General features: G+C 37.0%; 15 protein-coding genes across 15 annotated transcripts; 7 read left to right on the forward strand and 8 right to left on the reverse strand. All coding sequences in view use genetic code 12, as the record gives it.

Moving 5' to 3' along the window:
• Window positions 1-34: 34 nt before the first annotated feature.
• CORT_0A06270 (hypothetical protein) lies at window positions 35-232 on the forward strand (the record flags this gene model as incomplete). The annotated part of the gene is made up of 1 exon (XM_003866405.1): window positions 35-232. One exon carries the CDS (start codon window positions 35-37, stop codon window positions 230-232), a length of 198 nt encoding a protein of 65 aa, XP_003866453.1.
• Window positions 233-989: 757 nt separating this feature from the next.
• CORT_0A06280 (Snx3 protein) lies at window positions 990-1,463 on the forward strand (the record flags this gene model as incomplete). Its single annotated transcript, XM_003866406.1, has 1 exon — window positions 990-1,463. The coding sequence occupies one exon, from the start codon at window positions 990-992 to the stop codon at window positions 1,461-1,463; it is 474 nt and encodes a 157-aa protein (XP_003866454.1).
• A 137-nt stretch (window positions 1,464-1,600) lies between these two features.
• On the reverse strand, window positions 1,601-2,791 carry CORT_0A06290 (hypothetical protein; the record flags this gene model as incomplete). Its single annotated transcript, XM_003866407.1, has 1 exon — window positions 1,601-2,791. The coding sequence occupies one exon, from the start codon at window positions 2,789-2,791 to the stop codon at window positions 1,601-1,603; it is 1,191 nt and encodes a 396-aa protein (XP_003866455.1).
• A 154-nt stretch (window positions 2,792-2,945) lies between these two features.
• On the forward strand, window positions 2,946-3,377 carry CORT_0A06300 (Mrpl19 ribosomal protein; the record flags this gene model as incomplete). The annotated part of the gene is made up of 1 exon (XM_003866408.1): window positions 2,946-3,377. The coding sequence occupies one exon, from the start codon at window positions 2,946-2,948 to the stop codon at window positions 3,375-3,377; it is 432 nt and encodes a 143-aa protein (XP_003866456.1).
• A 220-nt stretch (window positions 3,378-3,597) lies between these two features.
• CORT_0A06310 (Npr1 predicted serine/threonine protein kinase) lies at window positions 3,598-6,153 on the reverse strand (the record flags this gene model as incomplete). Its single annotated transcript, XM_003866409.1, has 1 exon — window positions 3,598-6,153. One exon carries the CDS (start codon window positions 6,151-6,153, stop codon window positions 3,598-3,600), a length of 2,556 nt encoding a protein of 851 aa, XP_003866457.1.
• Window positions 6,154-7,352: 1,199 nt separating this feature from the next.
• Window positions 7,353-8,762, reverse strand: CORT_0A06320 (hypothetical protein; the record flags this gene model as incomplete). Its single annotated transcript, XM_003866410.1, has 1 exon — window positions 7,353-8,762. The coding sequence occupies one exon, from the start codon at window positions 8,760-8,762 to the stop codon at window positions 7,353-7,355; it is 1,410 nt and encodes a 469-aa protein (XP_003866458.1).
• Window positions 8,763-8,927: 165 nt separating this feature from the next.
• CORT_0A06330 (U2 snRNP component) lies at window positions 8,928-10,487 on the forward strand (the record flags this gene model as incomplete). Its single annotated transcript, XM_003866411.1, has 1 exon — window positions 8,928-10,487. One exon carries the CDS (start codon window positions 8,928-8,930, stop codon window positions 10,485-10,487), a length of 1,560 nt encoding a protein of 519 aa, XP_003866459.1.
• A 78-nt stretch (window positions 10,488-10,565) lies between these two features.
• CORT_0A06340 (hypothetical protein) lies at window positions 10,566-11,006 on the reverse strand (the record flags this gene model as incomplete). Its single annotated transcript, XM_003866412.1, has 1 exon — window positions 10,566-11,006. The coding sequence occupies one exon, from the start codon at window positions 11,004-11,006 to the stop codon at window positions 10,566-10,568; it is 441 nt and encodes a 146-aa protein (XP_003866460.1).
• A 348-nt stretch (window positions 11,007-11,354) lies between these two features.
• CORT_0A06350 (Alk6 cytochrome P-450) lies at window positions 11,355-12,878 on the reverse strand (the record flags this gene model as incomplete). The annotated part of the gene is made up of 1 exon (XM_003866413.1): window positions 11,355-12,878. The coding sequence occupies one exon, from the start codon at window positions 12,876-12,878 to the stop codon at window positions 11,355-11,357; it is 1,524 nt and encodes a 507-aa protein (XP_003866461.1).
• Window positions 12,879-13,312: 434 nt separating this feature from the next.
• Window positions 13,313-14,632, reverse strand: CORT_0A06360 (hypothetical protein; the record flags this gene model as incomplete). The annotated part of the gene is made up of 1 exon (XM_003866414.1): window positions 13,313-14,632. The coding sequence occupies one exon, from the start codon at window positions 14,630-14,632 to the stop codon at window positions 13,313-13,315; it is 1,320 nt and encodes a 439-aa protein (XP_003866462.1).
• A 734-nt stretch (window positions 14,633-15,366) lies between these two features.
• CORT_0A06370 (Nop6 protein) lies at window positions 15,367-16,011 on the forward strand (the record flags this gene model as incomplete). Its single annotated transcript, XM_003866415.1, has 1 exon — window positions 15,367-16,011. The coding sequence occupies one exon, from the start codon at window positions 15,367-15,369 to the stop codon at window positions 16,009-16,011; it is 645 nt and encodes a 214-aa protein (XP_003866463.1).
• A 93-nt stretch (window positions 16,012-16,104) lies between these two features.
• Window positions 16,105-16,851, reverse strand: CORT_0A06380 (Rac1 G-protein; the record flags this gene model as incomplete). The annotated part of the gene is made up of 1 exon (XM_003866416.1): window positions 16,105-16,851. The coding sequence occupies one exon, from the start codon at window positions 16,849-16,851 to the stop codon at window positions 16,105-16,107; it is 747 nt and encodes a 248-aa protein (XP_003866464.1).
• Window positions 16,852-17,833: 982 nt separating this feature from the next.
• On the forward strand, window positions 17,834-19,036 carry CORT_0A06390 (hypothetical protein; the record flags this gene model as incomplete). Its single annotated transcript, XM_003866417.1, has 1 exon — window positions 17,834-19,036. One exon carries the CDS (start codon window positions 17,834-17,836, stop codon window positions 19,034-19,036), a length of 1,203 nt encoding a protein of 400 aa, XP_003866465.1.
• Window positions 19,037-19,087: 51 nt separating this feature from the next.
• CORT_0A06400 (serine/threonine protein kinase) lies at window positions 19,088-20,269 on the reverse strand (the record flags this gene model as incomplete). Its single annotated transcript, XM_003866418.1, has 1 exon — window positions 19,088-20,269. One exon carries the CDS (start codon window positions 20,267-20,269, stop codon window positions 19,088-19,090), a length of 1,182 nt encoding a protein of 393 aa, XP_003866466.1.
• Window positions 20,270-24,108: 3,839 nt separating this feature from the next.
• CORT_0A06410 (Sds24 protein) lies at window positions 24,109-26,235 on the forward strand (the record flags this gene model as incomplete). The annotated part of the gene is made up of 1 exon (XM_003866419.1): window positions 24,109-26,235. One exon carries the CDS (start codon window positions 24,109-24,111, stop codon window positions 26,233-26,235), a length of 2,127 nt encoding a protein of 708 aa, XP_003866467.1.
• Window positions 26,236-27,532: the final 1,297 nt, after the last annotated feature.

Genomic DNA, 27,532 nt, shown 5'->3' on the forward strand with positions numbered 1-27,532 from the left:
TTATTCCAAATAACAACTACATTCTATATATACAATGCACCCATCAATCACCAGATTCGCTGCACAAAGAGCAATCAAGGTAACACCACAATACAAGTACTATATTAAAAGAATACCAGATATTGGTATGTGGTTTGGAGGAATTGCTTGTTTTTTTGGTTGGCCTCATGTGTGGGTTTGGGTTAGTAATAAGATTGAAGATGCTCCCGGTAATAGAGGAATGTTTTATTAGAGCATGGGGGTATTGAGGTTAGTTGACTGTAAAAACAGTTGGTCTGATGTGCTTTTGAGGATGGAAAGAGAAAGATTATTCATTATAAGGCGCTTGGATTATACTTGTAGGGAAATTAGCTTATGATTATCGTCTAATATATATTTATTAATGTTACTGGTGGAAGAAGTTTGAGTGAAGTAGCAAGACTTAATATCTCTCTTTCCTGACCCTCTGTCAGTTTTGCAATGGGGTTATACTGATTTACTGAACCAAAATGTACTTTACATCCTTGTATCATTGTTATTGTCACCCAAGGTATGATGATAAAGAATTTTGTAAATTTTATGCAAATTTGACGCCGAAATGAAGGCATTATATGGAAAGGTTGCCTTTAACTTTATTAGCAAGCAGAAACACAGGCAAAGAGTACATAGATTACAGGACAGGATGTCGTGGTGTAGGTTGAATGACAAATGCCAAACGTATGGCGTTTACTTCTTGAGAATCAGCTGGTAGCGTTTTGTTATCTATTAATGACTTTGTAAGGCGCATGAATTTTATTGCATAGCGCCAAACTATTCCAAACTATTTCCCCAAACTTCAACAACTACCTTGCATACGGGGCCACCAAATTATATATCACGGACTAGTTACAGCTAATCAAACTTGCCATAACTCACTAACATATAGACGCTCTTAGCTGGAAACACAAACTGCTTGTACATCAAGTTATAACCACTACACCACAAGCCCACTTTATTCCTTCTCTCTACCCATGTCAAAACAGTTTCAACCAATAAGTGACATCATCAATACCTCACCCAAAAACAAAACTCAGTCATTTAATGAGCTATATGGCGAACCAGAAGATTTTCTCGAAATTGAAGTTCGTAACCCTGTAACTCATGGATATGGCAATAATCAATATACCGATTACGAAATCATTTGTCGAACAAATATACCAGCATTTAAGAAAAGATCAAGTAGGATCAGAAGAAGGTATAGTGATTTTCTTGCATTTAGAAAAATTCTTGAACAAGAAACGACTAGAGTTGTAATACCTCCATTACCGGGTAAGATTTTATTGAATAGTAATAAATTTAATGAATTAAATATTGAGAAAAGAAGACAAGGATTGGAGAAGTTTTTGGTTATTGTTAGTGGCCATCCTTTGTTACAAACGGGGAGTAAATCATTGATTGAGTTTATTCAGAATGAAAAATGGGATCCTAAGCAAATGGTTTACTAAGAAAGAGTGAGATTGGGTGATTTAAACGGTATTAGACAAGTACAGTTATGTTAGCATTAGTATAGAAATACAATTGGTGACAGTTTTATTCAAACATCGTTTGCAGTGATTGGGAAAGGGCAGTTCGGGCCTGGTTATTACTTTTTCAACCCTTGTCTCCATTTTGTAAACTCCTCCGTCAACAACTTTCCATTTCTCAAATTCTCATCAACTTCTTTACTCGTCTCGCTCAAGTGCAAACTCTTTTTCAATGGATCATATTTCAAATTATAACTAAAACGTTCATCATTTTTATCAATAACATCATTTAACCATTCAACAACAGCTCCATACCATTTCAAAGCACTAGTACAGTTGATCTTGTTAGCTTGGTTTTGTTTCAAATTATTCAATGGATTATCTTTAATCAACATGGGGATTTCTTCAGTTTGATAAATTTCAACATTTCTTAAAATAAATTGATCATCTCTGAAACCATAGATTACTTTACCTACTCCCATGAGAAAACATTGACACCAAGTCTTGAATAATTTCTTTTCAAAATTGAGTATTTGTGGAGGGGAATCAATAACTTTATTAGTTTTCAATTCAACATAATGCAGTAACGAGGAACTTGTCTTTTCTGGTATATAATCCCAACAACAGTCGATTTCCCCAGCAAGAACTAATTTAACAGGACCTATCCCAGTTTTGATAACAGATAGAAATTGTTCATAATTATTGACGGGTTTCTTGTGACGTGAATCAATACACTTTCTCAGTACATCTTTCCAAGGATGAGGTATAGTGGCAACCGTTTCAAATTTATATCCACTATATTCACATTTTTTGATATATTCATACTTCTCTTTGGGGGAAGTTTGTCTTAATCGATCGTCTTGATCTTTACGTCGTTTCAATTCAACTTCATTGTTGAAATTTATAAACAATTGTCCATCAAATGGAACAATGACTAGATCCAAAGCGTCTTGTAAATTGTATGGTATAGACATTAACCTCGTCATGATTCCACGAAATGTAATCACATCTCCTCCAATTCTATCCAGGAACTCATCCCGTTCATATTGCATGATTGCATTAAGTAATGGTTCAAAATCAGACATGTTGGCTTCTTCGGATATCTTTTTAAAGTTTTTAAACCCCAGCTGTAAATCAATGCGAGTATCAACTTTACTATCAGGTAAATAATAGTATGGGAGATGATCATGAGATTGATTGGCATTGTAGTGATATTCACCTTCAATATCTCTTGTGTATGTGAATAGTTCCTTTGGCTGTTTTAAAGCTGTAGTCTTGGCTCTAGAAGTTATAGGTAACGTCTTGTTCATGTCGAGGTGTTCGTTAGGAGGGTAATGGTAAGACTACTCTTTAGTGAAAAACCACCAAATCAAACATCTCAAACGACACAAAAAAATTCTTGATAGAAATTTTCATCAAGTTCTACAACAGCGTAAAGGCTACATACACAACACAAACTACACAATGGCAACGAAAGCAGCAATGGTAAGGCTAGTGGTCGATGCAGGAAAGGCTGCTCCTGCTCCACCAGTAGGTCCAGCCCTCGGTTCCAAGGGTGTCAAAGCCATTGATTTCTGTAAAGAATTCAATGCTCGTACTGCCCATTACGAACCCGGAACACCAGTACCTTGTTTAGTCAAAGTAAAACCTGATAGAACTTTTTCATTTGAAATTAAATCACCACCTACATCGTGGCTTTTAATGAAAGCAGCTCAAGTGGAAAAAGGAAGTGGTAAAGCTGGTAATGAAGTTGTTGGAACAATAAGTTTAAAACATGTTTGGGAAATTGCCAAGATTAAACAAACTGATGATCGACATAAAGATTTGGATTTGAAGGCTATTGTTGGTAGTATAATAAGTACGGCAAATGTTGTTGGTATCAAAGTTGTACCATAACAGAGGGAGGTTTTATGTGTATATCTTGTAAATAGGCGAGTATCTGTCAGCAGGGCCCCATTGTAAAGTTGAATGAGGAGACACAGTGACATTGATAATTTGGAGATATTGAAATTTTATTCTGTACATTACGCCCTACAATTCTCTACACTGAGATTAACCATGTTCATTGTATATTCAGCAGATGCAAATATATAAATAATCCCAAATATCACCCCCTTTACCTCTTTTTATTCTTTTCAAAAGCAGCAATATGTGCCTTAGATTGATCAACCTGAGTATGTTCATGATCATCACATTTAATAACTTCATAAACATTACTACCAGGTTCAGTCTCCTCTACTAAACACATATTCACCGATTTCAACCATTCATCTTCAAATACTTCATCCATAGTTATCCTACATGCTGGTGCTAGTTCAACCATACGACCAATTAAACGACGGCAATCTTCAGGTAGGGCGAGAAGTAACCTATCGGCACCGGTTTCATTGGATGTATGATCCTTTGCATCGCCACTTGACTCATCACGTTTTGCGTTTTGTTGTTGTTGTTGTGATTGTTGTTGTTGTTGTTGTTGTTTTTGATGCTGTTCAACACCTCCTTGTTGTGGGAATGGCATATTGGAAATATCCTCCTCCAACGCTTCACTTATATCACCCAAATTACTCAATGCGCCAGAAGACCCACCACTGGTTAAGTTTTGTACATCTTGTGGAGTCCGCTTCAACATTTCTGAAATGGGAACAAATTCACCACGGGTTGCAAATAATTTGAAACTGGAGTCGGATAATTTAGGCACTTTCCAAGGAAATTTCTTCAACATCATACAGCAAAAGATCATAGCTACTGACCAGACATCAACTGGTCGAGGATCATATTTGTTAAATACACAGACTTCTGGAGCCAAATATGGATCAGATCCAACTATCCCTTGTGCTTCAATCAAGGTTTTGGAAAATGGGTATGAAAATACAACTGCAGACCCAAAATCAATAATCTTGACAATTCCTCTAGCATCAATTACACAATTATCCAATTTCAAATCACGATGAGCCAATCCAATCGAATGTAGATAATGAACACCAGACAACACCTGTTTAAAACAACAATTGATCTCCTCACGCGACATCTTATTTGACATAACAATGGCAAATAAATCATAATCACAATACTCCATAACTTGTAAAATCCGTTCATTTTCATAGCAAATTTCAATAGTTTCAATAATGTTTGGATGCTTTAAAGTCGATCCAATACAATATTCACCAGTAATCTTTTTAGCATAATCTCGTTTACTTTCACTTTGATATTTGGTTCTAAATTCCTTAACCGCAAAAGTTTTATTATCACTTAATCTCTTGACTAGTTTCACGGCACCACCAGCTCCGGCACCTAGACTTTCTCCAAATTTTCCATACCTTTTTGAGAATGGCAATTGTTGTACTGGATTGATAACTTGCAGCACTGATTGGCGCCGTTCTTGATACCTGATTTTATTCTGTAATGTTGATGATCGGCTAATGGATATTGATGAACCACCTGGTGAGTTTGTGAATGATGCTGATGCATTGGAAGGAGTTGCTGTAAATGAAGAGTTATTTGGATACGATGAATTGTTTGCCGTAGTTGGGATATTTACAGCATTTGCAGCAGGGATGTTTATCCCTCCATTAGATCTCAATGATGAGGACAAGTTTGAAGTTGCCGGTGATTGTTGTGAGGTTGGAGTAGACTTCTTGAAAAACCTCTTCAAGTTTGACATCGAATTATGTCTTGTTGGGGGATTACCATTGAAATTGGGAGCAGATAATACTGATTCCGAAGATGAGTAACTTGAAGGTGATCCTGCAATTTCATTATTGTCTTGAAATGATGTTGAAGCATTATTGTAAAAAGAGCCCAAATCAGTAGAAGAATCTTTCCTCGATGGTTTGCTCTTTGATGAAAAGAATGAAGATAGTCCCGATTGAGAGCCTGTTCGTTGGGAGGCACTTCCCACATGTTGTGCTTGTTGAGCCGCTTGTGCTTGAGCAACTCGTTGCTTTGAAATTACAAATCGCGAATCAATAGTCGATGCATTCACTTGTGGTGATTGAATATGTATAGAATTAATAAATTGACCATTGGGTAAATTAGGTATATGCGAAGACGATGCAGTTGATGAAGTCGAACTTGCATCGTCAGCCAAGTAAGCTTCACGTTGTAAAGATGATGAAGGATTAGCTCCATTTGCAGCTGTTGCTGCATTTAAATTATTTGATCGACCGCCTGGAGCGCTGTAAGGTATTGATGACGATAAACTTTCAGCACCACCCAATCCACCACCGCCAGCACTGAATGAGGAATGACTAATGGAATTGTTTCTCAAGTATCTCGGACTAGATACATTTCTCGGCGATTGGGAAATAGCATGGTTGGAGAATGAGTTGGCAGATTGTCTTGTAAATGGAGATGTTGGTGTGAAAGATGACAGTGGGTTGAGGAATTTTGTTTCAGGTGAAGGATCAAACCCATTGATAACTTGTGGTTCAACGGCCAACCCGGAAGTAGTAATAGGTTGAGGTATAGGCTTTTTGTTGAAAGTGAGTTCCGGAGTGGTACCGTTACCATTGATACCCAGTGATTTTCTGTTACCGTCTGATGTCACTGGCGATTCTGCCGGTTGTTGTTGTTGTTGCGATACTGATGTTGATGATTCATTTAAAAGTTTAGTCAACGATGACATTGGTTTTTGGTGCTGAGTATCCAGCTGTTCTGTGTTTTGCTGTGCCATGATTTGCTAATGGGTATTATGAGCTAGTATCGTTTTCTTATGAACTAATATGAAATGATGATGATGAAATGGTTGTTGTTTATGTAAAACTAATTTAAATTAATTGTTGATAAAGTGGAAAAAAAAAGTATCGCTTGTCTTTATTATTGTAGTATGATTGAAATTAAGCGCCGAACTTTGTTCAATTTTTGAGATTGAAAGGTGCCACACCAATGAAGATCCTCATATACAAATGCTTTGGGGAGTAACATGTACCTGAAATACAAACAGGTGATACCTTTAATACCAGTTACATCTGAGACCAATTAAACCCGGGAGAAAGGTAATTTGCAATTTTCAGCGCCACAAAATAGTCTTTGGGCGCACGAGAGAAAGAAAGAGAGGGGAATACTAGAAGCATACGGCATAAAATGGCATTAACGAACTTTCTTGTTAGTAGGGATGTAATTTAAATCTTTATTTATGTCTGCTCCACTATTACTTTGAAATTAGAATCTTAGTCCAGTAGTCCCTTATATATACAAAGAACGTTATTGGGCAAAAACAGAATATGTTCTAAAACGCCCATCGGCAATAAAAATAAAACTATAAACTTACAACCGTAGATAAACCCATTGCCAAAGGTTTATTTTTTTAGGGTTGAGTACAAATGGTATCTCATTGGCTAAAATACTTCCTTGACTACTTGAAAATACCACATTGTCAAATCGATCAAGCAAGTGTCAGATGTACTCTGTTAATCTATACAACTAATTAATCGTAAAGAGATAATGCTTCATCATCTGATTTGCCAGTGATAGTGAGCAAACAAAATTGCACAAAAGAAGATAAACATGAGACAAAGGTTCCTGTACCGGAGTATCAAATGGAAGACTCACACTGGAGTGTACACCCACTTGCTACCGACCTAACAAGAGAGTTTAATAACACACCAAGGACTCCATCCAAATGCGTACAATTTTCATTTTCTGTACAATATTTAAAATAATACAGAACGGCAATTTTTGCAATATATGAAACCGAAAAATAAAAATACGGCAAAGTCTTTCCGATGCCATTTTATGGAATAAAATTGTGGGGGTAACATCAATGATAGTTATAGCTACTGCCTCTTCTGGGGTCTGCTTGACACTGACGAGCATAGTTAAACTACATGTTTCTCTAGTAGTTCTACTTATATTTAATCTATAAATTCCCCGCTACTTTTTACCCTTGCCTTTCTTTTTCGGTGATTTCTTACTAGTAGTCTGCTTCAGACTACTACTGTTATTATTTTTCAAATTCTTCAAGTCAGATTCATCAGGAAACAAAGGCATTTCGCTTCCACTGTTTGTCATCGATGATCCACCACCAATACCAATTTGACTTCGCAAAGTATTCAACTTATGATTCAATTCATCAGTTGTCTTTGGTTGAAGACTGATATCCCTTTTCCTTTTCAACTCAGCTTCCTTTTCTTGATCAATCTCCTCCTGGGTTTTATTCTTCTTTCTCTCAATTGCTGACTGGATTTCCAACTTCTTTATCAATTCAGTTGTATTATGAAACACTTTTTCTTGTAATTCTTCGTCATCCATTTCTTTTCTAACTTTGGTCATGATTTTACATTCTTGTAATAAATTACCCCCTTCCATTTTCATCAATATTGGAGCATATAATCCAAAATAAAAAGTTTGTGCTCCTTGATGAACACTCTTAAGGAATAACCACCAAATGGGAAATGTAATTAAATAAAGCATCAACCCCCATAATGTCCCCATTGATATGAATCTTCTTGTAGATGGAGTCCTCACTAACCCTGGGTTGACTAAATTTATACGAATATTACATGGCGCTTTATCATTACGTTCATATTGCATCAAATGTTTTTGATATTGTTTAGCGAAGACGCCCAATAACAATTTTGATGTACCATAAACTTTCCATGGTTGACTAGTGGGGTATTGTTTCTTTTCCCATAACAAATCTTGCAAATCAACCTCACTTAAATTTTGTGATGAACAAGTGGCAATCAATACACGTACATCTCTATCGGGAGGTTGCAGTTTTAAACTTGGTTCTAATAAAGTGAGCAAATGGAAATGACCCAAATAATTAATCCCCATTTGTTTTTCAACACCATCAACCGTAATTTGACGGGGAATATTTCTAGGAATTGCTTCAGCAGCACAACAAATGACACCATCTAATCGTCTAGGGGTGGCATTATCCAACCATCTAGTAGCAAATTTTCTCACCGAATATAGTGAATTCAAATCACATTGTTCAGCGTAAATCAATGGATTAGTGGTACGTTGACGTAAATCTTCAATATACTCCGCCACCCATAAATCATTAGTTCTTCGTGTTAAAAGTATTAGTTGTGCACCTTTGGTAGCTAATTCATAGGCAAGTGCTGCACCAATACCTGAAGTACCACCAGTTATCATAAATACTTTGCCGTGCATATCACGTTCCCAAGTGTTCGTGGCACCACGGAAATAGTACTTTCCTAAAGCAATACTGGAAAGAATAGGCACAACTGTTGGACCATATTGTTTAAGTTGTTCCCAGTAGGGTATTACTTGTGGTCCATCAAATGCAATACTAGTAAGGAAGTCAACTGGCATTATGAGATCTAATTGAATACAAGGTGTCGAGTATATGTGTTTGGTGAAAAAAAGTTGAAAGTTCCACAAGACGCATCAGTTGAGTTAAGGCATCGCATAAATAAATTTTCATATAACTACTACTCATTTCAAAAGACAAAACACAACTAATATTCAAGATCTACCATGGATGAAGTACTATTCTACATCTCACAAGGAGACCAAACTGACTCTAAAAAGTCGGCAGCTGAATCATTTGCATACACATCCTCAATTCATTCTTCTAAGCAGTATCAATCATACAGACACGCATCATCACCACTTCGTGGCACATGTATCACAGGCATAGGTCCTGGAGAACGTATATTCACTTGTGATTCCAAAAAGGCATTGATTAATGTATATTCCCACGGTAAAGAAGGTATAGACCAACGAATACCTGTTCCTGAAGCATTAACCACTTTACACGTCATTCATCATCCTCAATTAGACACCAAAGCAAGTGATGATGAAGTTCTCCACGAAAAGCCAAATTTTAGAATACCGTGGTTACTTTGCGGTGGATCGAAATCAGGTAAATTGTACATTTGGGAAATATCATCGGGCGATTTACTTTGTGTGAAGGAGGCTCACTACCAAGGAATATCAGTTATTGAATCAAGTAGTTGCAAAACATTTCTTATTACTGGTGGTGAAGATGCAAGATGTCTTGTTTGGAATTTAGCTGACTTGATATCCATATATGGTAACAATAACAATGGAGGTGATGAAAATGGACAAGATCATTTGAGATCAGTTAAACCATATTGGGCCATTGCGGAAAACACATTACCTATAACTGATGTTAACTTGAACCCTACTGGTGTGATTAATGATTTGAAATTGTATACAAGCTCTAAAGATGGTACAGTGAGAATATTTGATATAATGACAAAGACCCAATTAACTACATTTATCTTACCTCATTCGGTTGAGTGTTTGACTCGTGATCCAGCAAATAGAGCACTTTATGTGGGATTATCGAATGGACAAATCAAAATGATTCCGTTATATAAATTCAACCCACATACTTCTGTTCTTGAAGGTGTTGGAGGAATGAATAAAATTATAACTATCGATCCACACGATCCAAATTTAACAACTACATTTGTTCAACATCAAGATTCATCGTCATCGGTACTACAAATCTGTATTTCCATGGATGGAACAAGTTTGATCTCAGGTGATTCAAAGGGACAAGTCTATGTATCAGACATCGTCACTAAGCAAACAATTAAGAGTTTTGCCAGTTTGAATTTCCCTGTTGCTTATATTCATTTACAAACTATACTGACTAAATCATTAGATGCGACGGCAAATAATGTCAGATCAGACAAGAAACATCGTATGGTACCCACTTTGAAACGTGTTTTAGCCAGTAGCGATCCAGTGGAACATACTTTGTTTATGGATATTCCTGAGCCAATCACCATCGATGAAGATGATGAAGATGATGAAAGCAATGGGGGCTTTGGTTCCTGGTTGGAAGCAAAACGAATTGAGGAATTGCAATTTAAGAATTTATCTGACATCGATTCAACCGTAAAAACCATTGGCAAAAATAACAACAACGACGCAGCTAACTCATCACCTAATAATACAAATTTGGAATTGAAATTAAAGAAAGTATCTGAAGCATATACCGATTTGAGAACCAAATATGAAGAACTTCTCAAAGAACACGCCAAGCTTCTTGACGATAAATAAAAGTAGTAAATACCGCCAAAATTAAACCCTCAAATAGACAAATTAACAAAACCAGTTAAAACTTTGTAGATTTTTTCTCTATCTGACTTTCTTCATTTTCACAGGACTATTATGTTTCGATCCAGTTTTGAATCCCATTAAACTTATATCATCGAAGCTATCGTCTGTTACATCCAATTTATCCTCACGCAGTCTACTCCTGCCTCTTTCCTCAGCTTCTTCACTCTGATCTCGACCACGTGGACTTGACATGGCAATGATTTCAGTAGTGTGTTGTGTTGTACTGTGACTATTAGTCAGCCCATGCAACATATTTTGGCTGTTGCTGTTTGCTACATGATGATTCGGTTCTTGATCCAAGCCTAATTGTGATGATATGTGATGATGATGATGACGATGATGGTTAAGGTTTTGTGTAGATCTTGAAGTTGTTCTTTCGCGCCAAAGTGAAAGATCAGCGTGTTGTTGTTGTTGTTGATCTTGGTGCAGGTGTGCTATGGGAGTGCCTTTAACTGACATATCAAATTTAGGTACTGGAATGAAATGTAATTTAAATCCCTATTGGTTAAATTAATTTTGGTCTTCTTCGTCTGTTGAATATTTATACTTCAGGATATTTTTAGTCATCATTCGGAGATAACACAAAAACCAAACTTCTCTCCTAGTAACAAAATCGGATCTATTATTTTGCAGTAATTTTTCTTAGCCATAGACCTCTTGACATGTCGATAGATGTTATTCCGATAACAAAGTAAGATGTTCAGATAAACCTTGAATACATATTTCAACTATTGTTAAATTGAATTAAATAAATAACAAACTAATACTCGATATAAGCTATATCCATGTCGCCTCAAGCTATCTCCCCTACCCAAAAGTTAACTTACATCCATCCATCAACACCATAGTTGCCGTCGATTTCTTTTTAACTTCAACCATATCCAGCTTTATCGAATCAAAGGTCTGTAACAAACGAATAGTAACATAACTAGTTTCAAGTAACGCCAATTGTTGTCCTAGGCAATTACGAGGTCCAGTTCCGAAGGGCATAAAAGCGACACCTCCGTTAGCATGCAAGCTACCCCATCTATCTGGATTAAAGCTGTATGTATCTTTACCAAAATATTTCTCCATTCTGTGTGCTGTCCATAATGGGTATACAATCTTGGTTCCCTTTTTAACAAACACTGGTGATTCATTATCTTCGCCTCCACCTTTAGGCAAAATGGTGTCTTGAGTCACTGTTCTTGAATTGAATGGGACTGGCGGGTCAAACCTCAATGTTTCGTTTATACACCAACGTAAATATTCACATTGTTGTATTGATTCAAATGTAATGGATTCAACATCGGGGAACTGTACCCTGATTATATCTTTCAATCGTTCAAACACATTGGGATTAAGCCCAAGTTCAAGAAACAAGAAAGTCATTAAGGCGCTAGTTGTACTTCTTCCAGCAACGATAATACTCAATATCTCGTCACGAAGTACCTTGGGGTCTTTAGTTTGTTGAGCTAAATCATATAGAAACGTGGTTCCATCATTGGACGAATCTTGCAAATCTTTTTCACTCATATTCAATGCCTTCTTCACATAATAATCAACAAAATCATGTTGATTCTTGATATAAATGAACAATTGTGGAGGTTGATACAATGTATGAAATTGACCTGCCATTAATTTCCACAACATATAATCAGCTCCCTTATCGAACGTTTCGGCAAATTTTGTTTTGGCTTCACTAGTAATTGACCCATTTGTAGGTTCACCAAGATAAGTTTTCAAACAATCACAACTTTCACCAAGCAAAAAATACGTGGAATAGTCCATGGTAAAATCTTGAAAAATCTCTTGCATGTCAATCGTCTTCTCCTGTGCTTGCTTGATGGCTTTGATTATATCTTGAACAAATGGTTCCATTGATTGAATTTGCTTGATGCTTTCTCTAGTGAAGAAAGGTCTAAGCATCATTCTTGAATGTTTCCAACTTGTTCCTTCACTTGAGAAAATGCCATCTCCCAACAAAAGTGAAAACACTTCTAGTCTAACTCCCAAATTGAATTCAGATGTATGAGATGTTGAGACCATGTGACGAATATTTTCTGGTTCAGCAGTGAATACATCAGGTTCAATACCAACAGTAGTGGCAATTGTTGTTGTATTCAATTTCTCAAAGATAGCATCTAATCCTTCATGTGCCCGACCACGATCATGATGATATTTGAGATATAATAGGAATTCTATTCCAAATAAACCAAATGGGGTTTTGTAAGGCACTTGCTTGGCTGGCTTGCAGCCATATGCTTTGGCCTTTCTCGTGTAATGTACACGGTCAACTATTTTATAACTGATGAATACAATGAGTAAGATTAAATAAAGAAGGTAATTCATGGTTGATACCGTAGACTAAACAAGCTTTGATACCTTTGGAATGGAGCGATCGTCTATTTATATTGGATTTTGTTCTAGGTGGCGTGTGTTCTCACATACAAGAGCTAGGGGAAACGTCTCATTTTAATTGACACCAAACGTTGAAGAATTCATGAAAAGCTATTGTTATTCAATACTAGTTGGTATTGATTGCTTCAATTACTCCTCAACTTCAATGGTAATGAACAACAAACGCTTAATCTCTTATAATGAATAACTCCGTTCCCCCCAAAATAAGTCCGCATTTATTACGTAAGCGCTTACTTTCTAGTCATATAATTTCATATCACTTTTAACTCATTTTACAGTTCTACTTGCGGATAGCTTTTCAAAAGGATCCTTTATTATCCGATAAAGATATACAGCATTTCTATGACTTTAAACTAACTCATGTTTTATAAATTATGAGCAGTTCTAAAATGTTCACCAGCGTAAATAGCTTTATCTCCTAACTCCTCTTCAATTCTCAAAAGTTGATTATATTTGGCCAATCTTTCAGATCTGGCTGGTGCTCCAGTTTTAATATGACCAGATCTAATACCAACTACTAAATCGGCAATAAACGTATCTTCAGTCTCGCCTGATCTATGTGACACAAATACACCCCAATCGGCAGAAAATGCATCATTAGCAGCTTCAAGAGCTTCAGTTAACGTACCTATTTGATTAACTTTGAGCAACAATCCATCAGCTGCTTTGGTTTCAATTGCCCGCTTGATTCTAATTGGATTTGTCACAGTCAAATCATCAGCTACGACTTCAACTTTACCACCAACTTTGGGGTAAAAGTCACTCCATGCCTCCCAGTCGTCTTCAGCAAATGGATCTTCAAGTAACACAATGGGATACTTCTTCAACAAATCAACGTAAAACTCTGATAATTGATTAGGTGTTAACCACTTCGTTTCATCGGATTTGGGGTTCTTGAAATCCAAATCATACTTGCCATGTCTGAAAAATTCCGATGATGCAGCATCAACAGCAATATGGACTTTATCTTTATGACCAGCTACTTCAATAGCAGCAACGATCAAATCCAAAGCTTCTTGAGCAGTGCGAACATCAGGAGCAACACCACCTTCATCACCAACATTACCAGCAGATTTACCATACTTCTTTTGAGCCAATGTTTTCAAATGATGGTATACTTCAGTGTTGATTCTTAAGCCTTCACTAAAGGTCTTTGCACCTATGGGAGCAATCATAAACTCTTGCAATGCTAAATCACCGCCAGCATGTGCACCTCCATTCAAGACGTTTTGGAATGGAACTGGCAACACAAATTTGTCTTGCTTGGCTTTAGAAAGATCAGCAATGTACTTGTACAATGGAACATTCTTTTCAGCAGCACCAGCTCTAGATGCAGCTAATGAAACACCCAAGATGGCATTGGCACCCAATTTTGATTTGTTTGCAGTACCATCCAAATCGATCAAAAATTTATCAATTTTCGCTTGGTCAGTGACGTCAATGCTGGCCTTGATCAAAGCTGGAGCAATAATATCATTTACGTTGGCAACAGCTTTCAATACACCTTTACCTAACCATTTGGATTTATCTCCATCTCTCAATTCAACAGCTTCGTGTACTCCTGTTGAAGCACCAGATGGAACAATTGCTCTGAATGAACCCTTTTCAGTATCCAAGTCAACTTCAACAGTTGGGTTACCTCTTGAGTCGTAAACGTATCTTGAGTGGATTTTGTTGATTGACATTTTAGTGTAGTGGTTTATTGGTTCTGATTAAATGCAACAACAATATGGAAAAGGTGAAATTGAAAGCTTTATATACAGTGGAGCATAGTGTTGTCTCTAAGATTGCTTCGACGGATCTTATCGGAGTTCAGTAAACCACAAATGTGGTTACCCCTTATTAGTGTGGCACAAGTAGCAATTTTGTCGTGTAATTAAAGTCAATCTTTTGGTATGGTACACAACTAACTATCGGATATTAAGTATAAACGCGGAGTTTTACTTTAAAGATATGTACAATAGGTTATTTTACCTTCCAAAATCATCAGATCATTTTATGATCTAGACCATCCACAGTTTTCTAAAAACAACGACTTATTTCATGGCATTCAATTCGTTCCGAACTTGTTTTGTAACACTAAACCCTTCTTAATTGGTATGTCGAAGATCGCTCAGTTTGTTTGATATGCGCAAACCAATCCATAGCTAGCATATCGTAACCACTTGATTAAACCCTACTGAGATTACTTCCATTATGAACATGAACCCAATTATACATCCATTCTACTGCCAATTGGGATAATCCCCTCTTACAAGAGTGCGCTCTTATCGAAGAAGGACGTAAGTCAATGTTTTGTGTCCATGGCGAACCCATCGCACTTTGATATTTTTTTTATCAAATCTCATCTCTCAGTATCAAAAGTCTGGTACTTTAGAGTTATCCCCACAAACTATATATTTCTTATTTCCCCCCTCCAATGTCTGACTCTAAGAAATTATCAAAAAAGGAAAAGAAATCACTTCAGTTTCGTAAATCAAAAGAAGAAAGGGAAGCAGATAAACAATTTAAAGAAGAGTCAAAGAAACGTAAACTTGAAGAAACAACCACAACCGACAATGCACCTTCCACTACTGAATCCACAGAAGACCAACAACCTAAAAAGAAAAGGAAAACAAGGAGAGGTAAAAAGGGCAAAGGTGTGAATGATGGCAAAGGACCGCGTTTTATCCTTTTCGTCGGTAATTTGCCTTATGATGTCCAACAAGCAGAACTTATTGCTCATTTCCATAATAGTAATCCCGATAGAATAAGAGTACGTCAAGATAAAGGTATTGCATTCCTAGAATTTGATAATGATACCCAAGAAATACAAAGTAAGATGGAATTAGCTTTACGAATGCATCATCTGGAGTTGAGGAATCGGAAAATTAATGTTGAATTGACTGTTGGTGGTGGTGGTAATTCTGAAACCAGGAAACAAAAATTGAAGGAAAAGAATGAAAAGAAGGATGAAAGACAGAAAAAGAGGATAGAAGAGGATAAGAAGAAAAAGAGTAGTAGTAAAGCTTCCACTAGTGATTTGAGTGGTGTGCATCCTTCAAGAGCAGCATTAATGCAGTGAGGGCGCACATACACTCACGTTTACCTCTCAATTCTACACTACTTAGATCTGCTTTAAATAAATGTCCTTGTGCATCTATTCAGTTATTTAAAATTACAATATCGTACACTTCTTTGCCCTCTTGACTTTCCTCCTCTTACCTTGTGCTCCACTACCAGCACTAGTCCCAACTCCACCGCCACTTGTAAATTTACGTTGTGATGATCCTTTCCCCAATCCATCTCTATCTGTTCCATTATTATTCAAAGTTGACCCACTCAAACTATTTGTACTGATATAATCTTTGCTGTGAGAATCTGGTGGATCCAATACTGCTCTTATAGCAAAATCAAATATTTCTTTAACACCACTTTGTGTAGCTGCTGAACATTCCAAATATTTCACAGCACCAATATCTTTAGCTAATTTATTTCCTTGTTCTTCTGTTATTGGTTTAACACCTTTCGCACTCAATTCATCCAACGCATGGGGATCATCGCGTAAATCTGTCTTCGTACCAATTAATAAGACCAATACATCTTTGGGACAATGATGATGGATTTCCGGTATCCATTTCAATTTAATATTCTGGAATGAATCAGGGCTAACTACTGAAAAACAACACAAAAAAATTTCAGTTTGTGGATATGACAATGGTCTTAATCTATCGTACTCTGATTGTCCAGCTGTATCCCATAACCCTAATTTAATAGGTTCCCCGTCGATTAAGACTGATGCTGAGTAGTTATCAAATACTGTTGGAATGTAATCATCGGGGAATGTGTTGGTGGTGTATGATATTAATAAACAGGTTTTACCTACTCCTCCATCTCCCACTACAACTGACTTGATACTCCTCATTTTATGGAACTTGTTGTTGGTTTAGATGTAATTTTTGTGAGAAAATGGTCTGATGATATCCCCTCTTGTATACTTTGGCAACACTCTAATCAAAACGTTGATCAACCAATACACTGTTGTAATAATTAATTAGGTAAGTGCTGGTAATGATATGATAAGTCGTTACCTGAGTCTACTTTTGTTAATGATAAGTCAATAACTGGTCTGATAATGGAATGTTAATTTCTGTTGATTTTTTTTTTCTTCCTCACCTTCTTCTTTGTTTCTGGTTCGTAAATTTCAAGTTTGTTAGTTGTTGTTGCAATCTGTCAAATTTCTAATTCAATACTGACAGATGAATTACAATTTGACGAATGAAAAACTTCATATGTGTTATTAAACTATGTGATTGTAGAGGATAAAGTAACTTTATGTAACTTCAAGTGGATTATTCCTTTTTAAGGAACAAGAATCTGTAACTAATATTATTATATACAATATAAAAGAGAGTGGCCACAATTTGTCTTTTGTGCATTCCTCGACCCATGTTTGTTTCAAACTCACTTGATACAAGTAGAGAAGAGAGCATAGCCGCTCTGCCAAGTGGAATAAAAACATCCTACTAACTAATAATACTTGTAGATTTTGCTAGTCAAAATAGGGGGGACAGTTGGTGATCTGCGATCCGGAACAGCCCATCCGCACAATCATATACGTGATACGGCCCTTTCCTTTACAAGAAAAAGCGCATTGAACCTTTTTACTTCATTCAAACCTAGGAGCAAGACCCTAATCATCCATACTTCCCTTTTAACAAAAAGCACTGCACAATGAAAACTCACGTACGGCTGAAGTGTACAAAATTCGGATGTAAGATAATCCCCCATATTACCCAATTGTCGCAGAAATAAACTCAACGACATCAGACCATTTGCTAATTTGCGTCAACTAAAAGTCCCACGCAAATTTCATCGATTTCTGTAAACACTATTACCCCAGCGTAATGTTTCAAATTCCCAGCAGACGACTATTCCACACTTCAATTACCCAATTATCGGAATTTTCACACATTGTCATTGGTGGAGGTATAGTTGGTGTAGCAACTGCGTCTGAACTACAACAACAATCAGGAAATAATGTTCTTCTTGTTGAACAACATGATAATTTGGGTCAAGAAACTACATCACGTAATAGTGAAGTAATACATGCTGGTTTATACTACCCTAAATCAAGTTTAAAAGCACAATTATGCATTGCTGGTAAGAACAAGATTTACCAAGCTTGGAAACTGGGGAATTTACCTGTTGATTTACAACAATGTGGTAAATGGGTTGTGGCTCAAGATGAGGCCGAAGAGGAGTATTTGCATAAATTGGAGTTAAATGCTAAGGAGTTGGATGTTCCGGCGCATTTTGTACCTATAGATAAAGCCAAGCAGGAGTATCCACTTATATGTGCCGACAAAGCCATACTTGAAAGTCCCACCTCGGGAATCATATCTGCACACGAATTTGTCTCATTTCATGAAGCCAATTTTGAAAACAGTGACGGAACAGTCGGATTGAATAGTAAAGTGGTTGGTGTATCATATAATCCAGGAACTTCCAACTATACGGTTACGCTTGACATTGATGGAGAAGTGATGGAAATCACTAGTGATAATATAGTCAACTCAGCTGGATTATTTGCTGCTGATATAGCCAACATGATCCTACATCAGGAAAAACACTATAGCTACTACTACGCCAAGGGGAATTATTTCAGTTACACTCCAGAAGTACCCGTTGGACAACGAATCACAGATAAATTAATCTACCCATGTCCTAATCCTAATGCATCTTCACTAGGCACTCATTTAACATTAGATTTGGGCGGTCAATTGAGATTTGGACCTGATTTGGAATGGTTGGATGTTGCCAACGCTAACGAAATCGATTATACACCAAACCCACGCAATTTACAACCAGCTTATGAAGCAGTCAAACAATATTTCCCAGCAATTACGCCTGATTCATTATCCCCTTCGTATTCGGGAGTACGACCAAAGTTACTCTCAGCGGCGGAAAATAAACAAAAATTCGCGGACTTTGTAATTAGAGAAGAAGAAGGATTTCCCGGGTTTGTTAACCTCTTGGGGATTGAAAGTCCTGGATTGACTGCAGCTTGGGCAATAGCAGATTACGTAAAGAGCATATATCATAGATAGATCCAACATCTTCTACTACGTACATGTATCACTACGAACACCCTAACCTCTCTAAACTCTTCTTCTTTTCAATGTATCTGAGTTGTTACCACTATTCAACTCCTCATCATCAACGTCAGCCCTCTTTTTATCCTTTCTCTTTGGCAAAAATTCAGGATCTGTAGGTCGAGGACTCTCAGTAAAATACTCATGCAACAAAGCCTGCGTTGAATTGCATCGACGACTAGGATCCAATTGAGTCAACAGTACCAAAAAATCCAACGCCTTTTCAGTAGCGGCACTGAATCTCATCCTCAATTCTTGTCTTGAAGGTGGCGGATACACATGTAAGGCGTTATACATTGGTAAACTTGACACATTGGGCCAAATTTGTTCTGTGGGGGTACCATAGGCTCTAAATGTCACATCCAATTGATCAACGTCATCCTTACCAGCAAGATAAGGAATACGTAACATCAACTCAGCAAATATTATCCCGATTGACCATATATCTATCGCTTCTGTGTAATGTTTAGCTCCAAATAAAAGTTCAGGTGCTCGATACCATCGTGTGACTACATTTGAGCTTAAATCCTCGTTGGGATTACCCAAGCTTCGAGCAAGACCAAAATCGGCAATTTTTAATAATCCATTGGGGGAGATTAACAAGTTATTTGGTTTCAAATCGCGATGTAAGATAAAGTTTCGATGACAATGGTGTATTCCACGTAGAGTCATCAACATCCATGATTTGATGTCGGCTGATTTGAATACTATGTTCTTATCCTTGATTAGCACTTCTAAATCGCAAGGTAGGAATTCAAGTACTAAGTTTAGATTATTGTTTGATGTGGCGAAAACATCAATTAGTTCAATGACATTGGGATGTTTTAGTTCTTGTAGGTATTTGACTTCACGTATAGCGGACATATCGAGTCCATCTTTGAATAATCCAGTCTTGATCTCTTTAATAGCAATGGGACGTTTAGTTGATGTTTGTTTTCCAAGGTAAACAACGGCATATGTACCCTCACCTACTTTACGATCTTTGGTGTAAGATGAGACTGTGTGACTAGTTAGCAGTAGTGATGGAGTTGATGACGAAGAGGATGTAGTTGATGCCTTGTGTGAAGATACGCCCGGTAGTGGGGATTTGTTTGCTACTGCAGCGGTGGCCATAAGAAAAGTGATAAGTGATGTGCTTCTTTGATGTGTAATGTTAGCTTGAAATAGGTTTGACAAATTTGGTTTCATCAATGCAGATGAACGCTACCTGATGGTCAGAGTTGCAACTATGCTCAATAAAGCAACTCCTGACAATACAGAGTCCAGACATAATGTCCTCCCCATCAAAGGATTCAAAGGCATTCATTTTTTAACAAGAAACGGGCTTGGTGAGTTTAAGAACCTTCGTATCTATGCTAATATAGATTCCTTTCTTTTACACTCTCAAAGCCTAGACAAACTAGTTTCATTAGACATTAAGATGCTTTGAGTCCATGCTAACAGTAGGAGACGTATAAACCTCCCTTCATTCCCACCATAATCCATAGCCTCCAATTCAAATGATAACAGCGTCAAGAAATAATTAGACATAAGACAAACCACTACAACTCTTTAGAGTGATACACACAGCATTTAGCATCGTTTACATTATATTCATGTAAAAAAAAAATCCAAAAAAAATAGACGTACCTTACTAACGACAGTGGCGATTGAAAACAGCCTCTTAAACAGAACCATGACGTTCGAAGAATTTCCAAAAACTGTTCAGCTGAAAGACCTTCATCTTAAGGGTTAAGTGAGATGATAGACTAGAAAGACAAATCCAATACATCACACTAGTTCTTATTCTATTTAAAACCAAGAGGTATAAATCAGACCACATTTGTGGTTGATGTATTCTTCAAGTGTTCCTATACCAGTGTTGTAAAACTGATGGGAAGGAACGGAATTCAGTTGACACTGGGCATGGTTTTTGTTCATAACAACTTTATCAAGAGAGAAATTCATTGACAAATGGATTTCATTCAACCAGAATAAAACATCAGAAGAAAAGAAACAAAGGAAAATAGCATCGTTCTGATAATTTTTTTCGACTGGGTTACACTAACGTTGCATCTAACATTGCATTTTTTTAGGTTCTCCTAAACCGAATTCTCTTTGTCAAATTCCCACACAATCTAGGCTCTTCATTGATATGAGTTAAAAGACGAGTCCCTAGCACTCTAAATAAAATGTTTGCGGGAAACTTCTAGGGTTAATCACATCTCTTGTTTCGATTAGTTTCGCCAAGTTCCACCAAGTTCCACGCATTGAGCACATACAAGTAGGTACCAAAGCAAAGTGTAAGTATAGAATGCAACGCACTGAATAAGTTTTTACAATATGTTACATTGATCAGAAAATAACAATTCCGTTAGACTGTGTGTATAGCGATCAGAAGTGTTATGATCCACTTGTAAGTGAACTTTTTGCTCTATTTTTAGAGCTAGTCAAAGTGGTGCAGCTCACCCAACTTTAGTTATTATAGCGGACCTTGTAGTGACACCTAAATTGAAAAGACTTTGAAATCTATAGTCAAAGAATTACCCATACAACAATATACAAAATCTTACATTTTAAGGGTATGACACATTTGTGAGTGGCAAAACCCATGCCGTATGATGTAAATAATAGTAATAATACGAGTAAAATTTTTGGTAAGGGTAATTATTTATGGAGGTGATACTGTTGTAGATGATAGTGTCAACGATATGGAACTTACCGATGGTGGAAATTAAAATACACAGACAATGAATGATATGCTTAGTTATCAACTAATTAGAAGTGTACATTGGCCACACACCCTGGCCAGGTTGGAGACAATCTTCAGCACCCTGCATTTCAAACTGAAATACAGAAGCTGTTCACCATCATGTCGCAAAACGATACAGTTTCCCTCATATAAGACACTTTCGTGTCTGCACTTAAAACCAAAATAAATTCATCAACTCGAATTGGTTTTTTATTGACGCATTTCTTAAGGTTCTGAAGTGAAAGTGAAACTCCTTTGAGCGCATGGTGCAGATTTGCATGCTTTGATGCACAAAGACACCAGTGGTTGGAATGTCAGACTTGACTTACTACACGGAATCATTCAGGTTATTTATGTTGGAGTTATGTATAAACAAAAACTCGTAGTGAAAGAAGGAGAAAATAACAATTGTTTATATATTCTCCACTTTTTATACCCAAAATCAAAACCAAATTGAAACTTTTAACAAAAGTCATGTAAATCGGGAATAAGAATCATTTACTTAATAAGGAGATAATACAACAGACAACGAATAACAAAGGAGTCCACCAGTGTAGCAAAGAGCATTGTTTGTGTTACTTAGAAATAAAAGCTTCAATTAGTCAGTTACTTTTTTTGACCCCACAAATGGACACTTTGTAGGTTAACAGTTGTGAACATTTTATCAATTAGATTGAAAGACCTTATTTATCAGGTACTGTTGCTGCTTTTCAAAACAAGATCCCAAGAGCAGATTGATACTCTATTTTATCTGTATCAATACTTTAAAAATGTGGGAGTGGTTGGAACTATCAAAGAGTGAAAGAAAAGTTTGGGGATAATCTTTGTCTATAATTGTTGCAAAAATATTTGAAATGAACGAGTTTCAACAATATCAGTAAATTAACTGCCTAAATGCTTAAACGATTATAACAGGATGATCGTTAAAAGCTTATCAATAGATTGGAAAACACATGGGAAGCCACACACTGTTGAAAGTGTCTAACCATACCATTTTTATTTCCTCTTTGTTAATCAGCCAATCATCCCTTTCTTAACTACGATGCGGCCAGGGTTTTTTCATTATTGGAGGATCTATATCCAGAATATTTCAGTACCAACAGTGTGGAGTACTTGTTTTTCGGCGTGGTATCTGATCAAACCGAGGTTTAAACTGAATCAACGTTGTACCTCTTTTTGTGCGTATTGCATGGAGTGTAATGCAATAGTAAAATCTAAAATCATGCGACTTTGACATGTGCTTTTGTTTACATTTTGGAAGCACATGGATAAATAGGAATTTATTGCAACGGTTGGAAAGCGTCATTCCAATGGAGATAAACGGGTCCCAAAGAAAAAGTTAAATTGTGGACTATAATGATGATGTTAACATAACTCGTATGATCTTTAGACAAAGAACACAAAAAGTTGCACAAACTCCGAAACTAAATTAAACTGAATTGCTTTCATCTAAGCTTTAAGAGATTGGGGAGTCAACAAGGGGGGGGAAAGGTTCACTGTCAGAATAGAGGTGTATGACGGTGTATGTGGTTCAGATCGTCGAATACGTTATTGGTCTAAAGGGTATAGAAAAATTAGGGCCCTTAGGTCTAGAACTTTATTACTCCTATTTTATTTTACACATTCAATTTTGAGTGACTCCTCTCCAATACGAAAAACAAAAATAAAACACAATCCATCTTGTTTTTCTATTGTGGTATGCACAGTAGTCATTTTGAACAAAAAGAAGAATGAAGAGTTTCTAAAGCATCTATCTTTTCTAATATTGTATCATTTTATACATAGGGGTTTATAATCTTGTGTAGATTTCTCTGGGCCCCCTCACTCTCAGTTTCCACCAACCCACCAACCAACGAACCAAACAGACAGACAGACAAAAAAAAAAAATTCATCAAAACTAAATACTTCCTTCTACAACCTTTTCTTTTCACCTAAAACATACAATAAAACCATCTACATCAATTGAATCAATCAGAAAGACGTAGATTGAACTATTTCATTGATATACACCATAGTATTTACTCAATTGGTATCAAGCATTTATTCAGATTTGTTGTACCACGTTTCCACAAGATTTCACACAAACGCAAAAAGATATTAGCAAAATCACGTAACTTCATTAAAGGTCAAGTGCTATAGGATATACTGGATCTATAGTTCTATTGTAAGCATCCATCTGTTGAAACTAACTACTTGTTATCAATCGCACGTTTGCACTTCAATTGAGCTGGCTGTTGAATCAATTTCTACTGCGCCACTCCTTTCGATCAGACAACTTATACAACCTACTTCAAGCATGGTTAATCCACCACAACCAAGGCAACAGCCACCAACTTCGCCACGTGTGCCCACTGCACAAATGTCAGCAAAACACTCTCCAAGTGTATCTCATGCTCAATTGCATTTTCAACAGCTGCAACATCCTAGTCATTCCCATCAACAACATCAACAACCGCAACTGCAACTTTATCACACAAATACTGCATCATCACAATCATCGCAGGCCTCGAATACATCTGGCCAAGGCTCTGCTGCCTCGTCTAACTTTCCTCATGCTCATTCTTCTCACGGACACAGTATTAGCCATGGACACAATCATAGCATCAGTCATGGATCCAACCATCCATCTCGCAAGCCATCAATTGTTGAATTGTTGAGCTCCCCACCACCATTGCCAGTTGATCTGGATGAGGCGATCCACCACTTGAGTTTATCGAGAAACCCATCCATTAGTTCACGGACCTCAACAGGGTCAGCTAACCCATTTCTGTATGGTGGAGTTCATAGCTCTGCATCACCACAAGAAAGTGTGCCTGGTGGCCCAGCAATTGGTGGGATAGATTGGAGTGATGTTCCGTTGACTGAAGTTGTTCAATCAAATAAATTGATTAGTATTCATTGTTCTCATTCTGTACAAGCAGCATTTGAAACTTTGGTCAAGAATGATTTAACTAGTGTTCCTGTGTCAGTATCCAAGGATGATCCAAGTGACTTAAGAAACTGTTTGACATTTGATTATAGTGATTTGAACACTTATTTGTTGTTGATTATGAATAAAGTTGATTATTCTGAGTTAAATGTTGAAGAAATTGGTGAACCTACTCACACTTTGCAAGAGAAACATGAGATAATCACTCAAGCTGTCAATAAAGCCAAGAAGGGAGAAGAAGTGCCCGTGGAATTTATCATCAAATTGCATCCAAAGAATCCATTTATCAAATTTGTTGAAAATGATACCTTGTTTTCGGTAATGGAAACATTGGGAAATGGTGTTCATAGAGTAGCAATTACTAATGGAGAGTCAACAAAGATTACTGGTATTCTTTCGCAAAGAAGATTGATCAAGTACATGTGGGAGAATGCAAGAAGATTCCCACTGTTGGAATTTTATCTTTCGTCAACTATACAAGATTTGAAGATTGGATCAAGTAAGCCAATTACTATTTATGATGACCAACCTGTTTTGGATGCATTGTATAAAATGTTTTATGAAAATGTTTCATCATTGGCTGTTATTGATCGTACAAAGACTTTAATCGGTAATATCTCCATTGTTGATGTTCGTAACTTGACTAGCTCAAAGAATTCACATATGTTGTATAAATCAGTGTTGAGTTTTATTAGTTACAATTTGTCACAAAAGGGAATTGAAGAAGGTAAGGATCAATTTCCAATTTTCCATGTCAATAATCAAAGCTCATTAGGAAGGGTTATTGCTAAGTTGGTTGCTACTGAGTCACATAGATTATGGGTTGTGGACACTTCTAGAAAAGCCAGTAGTATATCAGCGCAAGGATCAAGTGCACCAAATAGTGGCTCAAACAATAGCGGTGTCACTTTTGGCTACCCACAGCCAGCAGACGCTTCAATTTTAAACAAAGCCGCTAGTGCTGAAGGTCGTGAACAGAGCCAAGCCGTTGCCAGTGAATATTCTGGATCCAATGCTAGTCAATTGGGAGCCGGGACGGCCTTAGCAGCTAGCTCTATCCAACAAGAACAAGGCTACCTCGGAGGAACTGGAAAATTGATTGGTGTCGTTACCTTGACAGATATTTTGGGTGTGTTTGCTACATCAAAGGGCCGTCGAACTGATCCTCAATCCGCTAGAAATTTCAGAAGAAGAAGTTCCACCTCAACTACAAGATCATCAATTGAGAGTCTAGACAATACAATAAGTGGGGTATTGAATGCCGCCGCTGCTGCCGGTGGTAGTGCAAGTGCAAGCGCAAGCACTAGTGGAAATAATAACACCACAGGTCATGGCAATGTACACTCTGGTACTGGTTCGAACTCAGCTACTGCTGGTGTTGCTAGCTTGGGATCAAATAAGAATGCTAGTTCAAGTAGTGTAGCATCCAATCCAACTGCTACTGGTGGATGTGGCGCTCCCGGCTCATCTACAAGCTTCAATACTACTAGATGAAAGTAGTACGAAACAGAACAATTTTTGCTTAAGCACACTGAAGAATATTTATAAGCAACATATACTATGTATATTTGAATATATATCGCCGTATACTGGGAAGAAGTGATATTAGAAAAAGACCGTTTCGTTTCAGGATTGTAGAGTTATTTGATCGACGTAGCTTTTTAAGTCAATGTCGATCCACTCCAGAGCGGGGAACGGGTGGCGGTGGCCAGCGCGGTGAATGTCGGACTTGAATAAGGAAGAAAGAAAAAATAGAAGAGTTCAGACACAAATCGTATTGATGAGGTCTTGTGGTCTTTGTGTTTTCATCTATTGTTGATTATGATTGCTCATTACGGAATCCCTTTTCACAGCGAGTAGGTGCAATTGGCGGGAACGAAGAAAGATGAAAGCTTCGATTGAAAGTAAAGCTTTGCTAGGTAGTCTCGTGAAGAGTCATTAGCCAAGTAACTTGCATCAATAAGGGTAGTTTTTGCGAAGTGGTGATTGCTCTTAAAGAGCTTCCAGACACTTTTTCTATTTTTTTCAGACATTGTTTGTGCTTTTCTCTTTGCTCTGTAACCACTAAATGCTAAATGTACATTTAATTAATTAAAGAGGAGTTTTGCTTCTAGTACACAAGAATGGGGGGAGAGAATGAAGGTGGCGGTGGCAAAATAGCAAGAGAGTAATGTTTTGTTTTCAAAACACGTTAATGACTCATTGATCATAGATGTGTAGCTTAGATACTATATGACTATTTAATGGTGAGTCATATAGTCAAAGTTTACAGAAATCTACTTGTTTTGCCGTCAGCCATTATGAATACACCTCCCTTTTTTGTCTGATTCTGATTTCTGTGTCGGAAGAGTTGTAGTTAAGTTTGTGTAATATTGTAGTCTTTTTGGCTGGAGACCAACACACACGACAATTGTAACTTTTGTGAGGAGAAGAAAAGAAGGTTTCCTTCATTCACAGGGGAGTGGTAGCAACATCATCTTAGCATAACTTTTCCCCTTCATTCAGTGATTTATGGCTGAAGGACCCCAATAGAATCCCCATCTACAACAGGGGATGAGAAAAAAAAATAAATGTCTGATTTATGAATAGTAAGAATGTTATCTGTGTCTGAAAATTCCATTTTTAATTATTATGCAGCGTCCACTTTAATTTGTATTGGTGAAAAGGACATTAAAATTTTTTTTCTTTCGTTCATCTTAAAAACCTCCTTTGAAAAATTTTTTCCTCTTCTTTTTCCTTTTCTTCTTCTTCTTCTTTCTTTCTTCACAAACTAAGGTTTAATAATCAATCA

This window comes from Candida orthopsilosis, assembly GCF_000315875.1.
Source record: "Candida orthopsilosis Co 90-125, chromosome 1 draft sequence".
NCBI lineage: Eukaryota > Fungi > Ascomycota > Pichiomycetes > Serinales > Debaryomycetaceae > Lodderomyces > Lodderomyces orthopsilosis.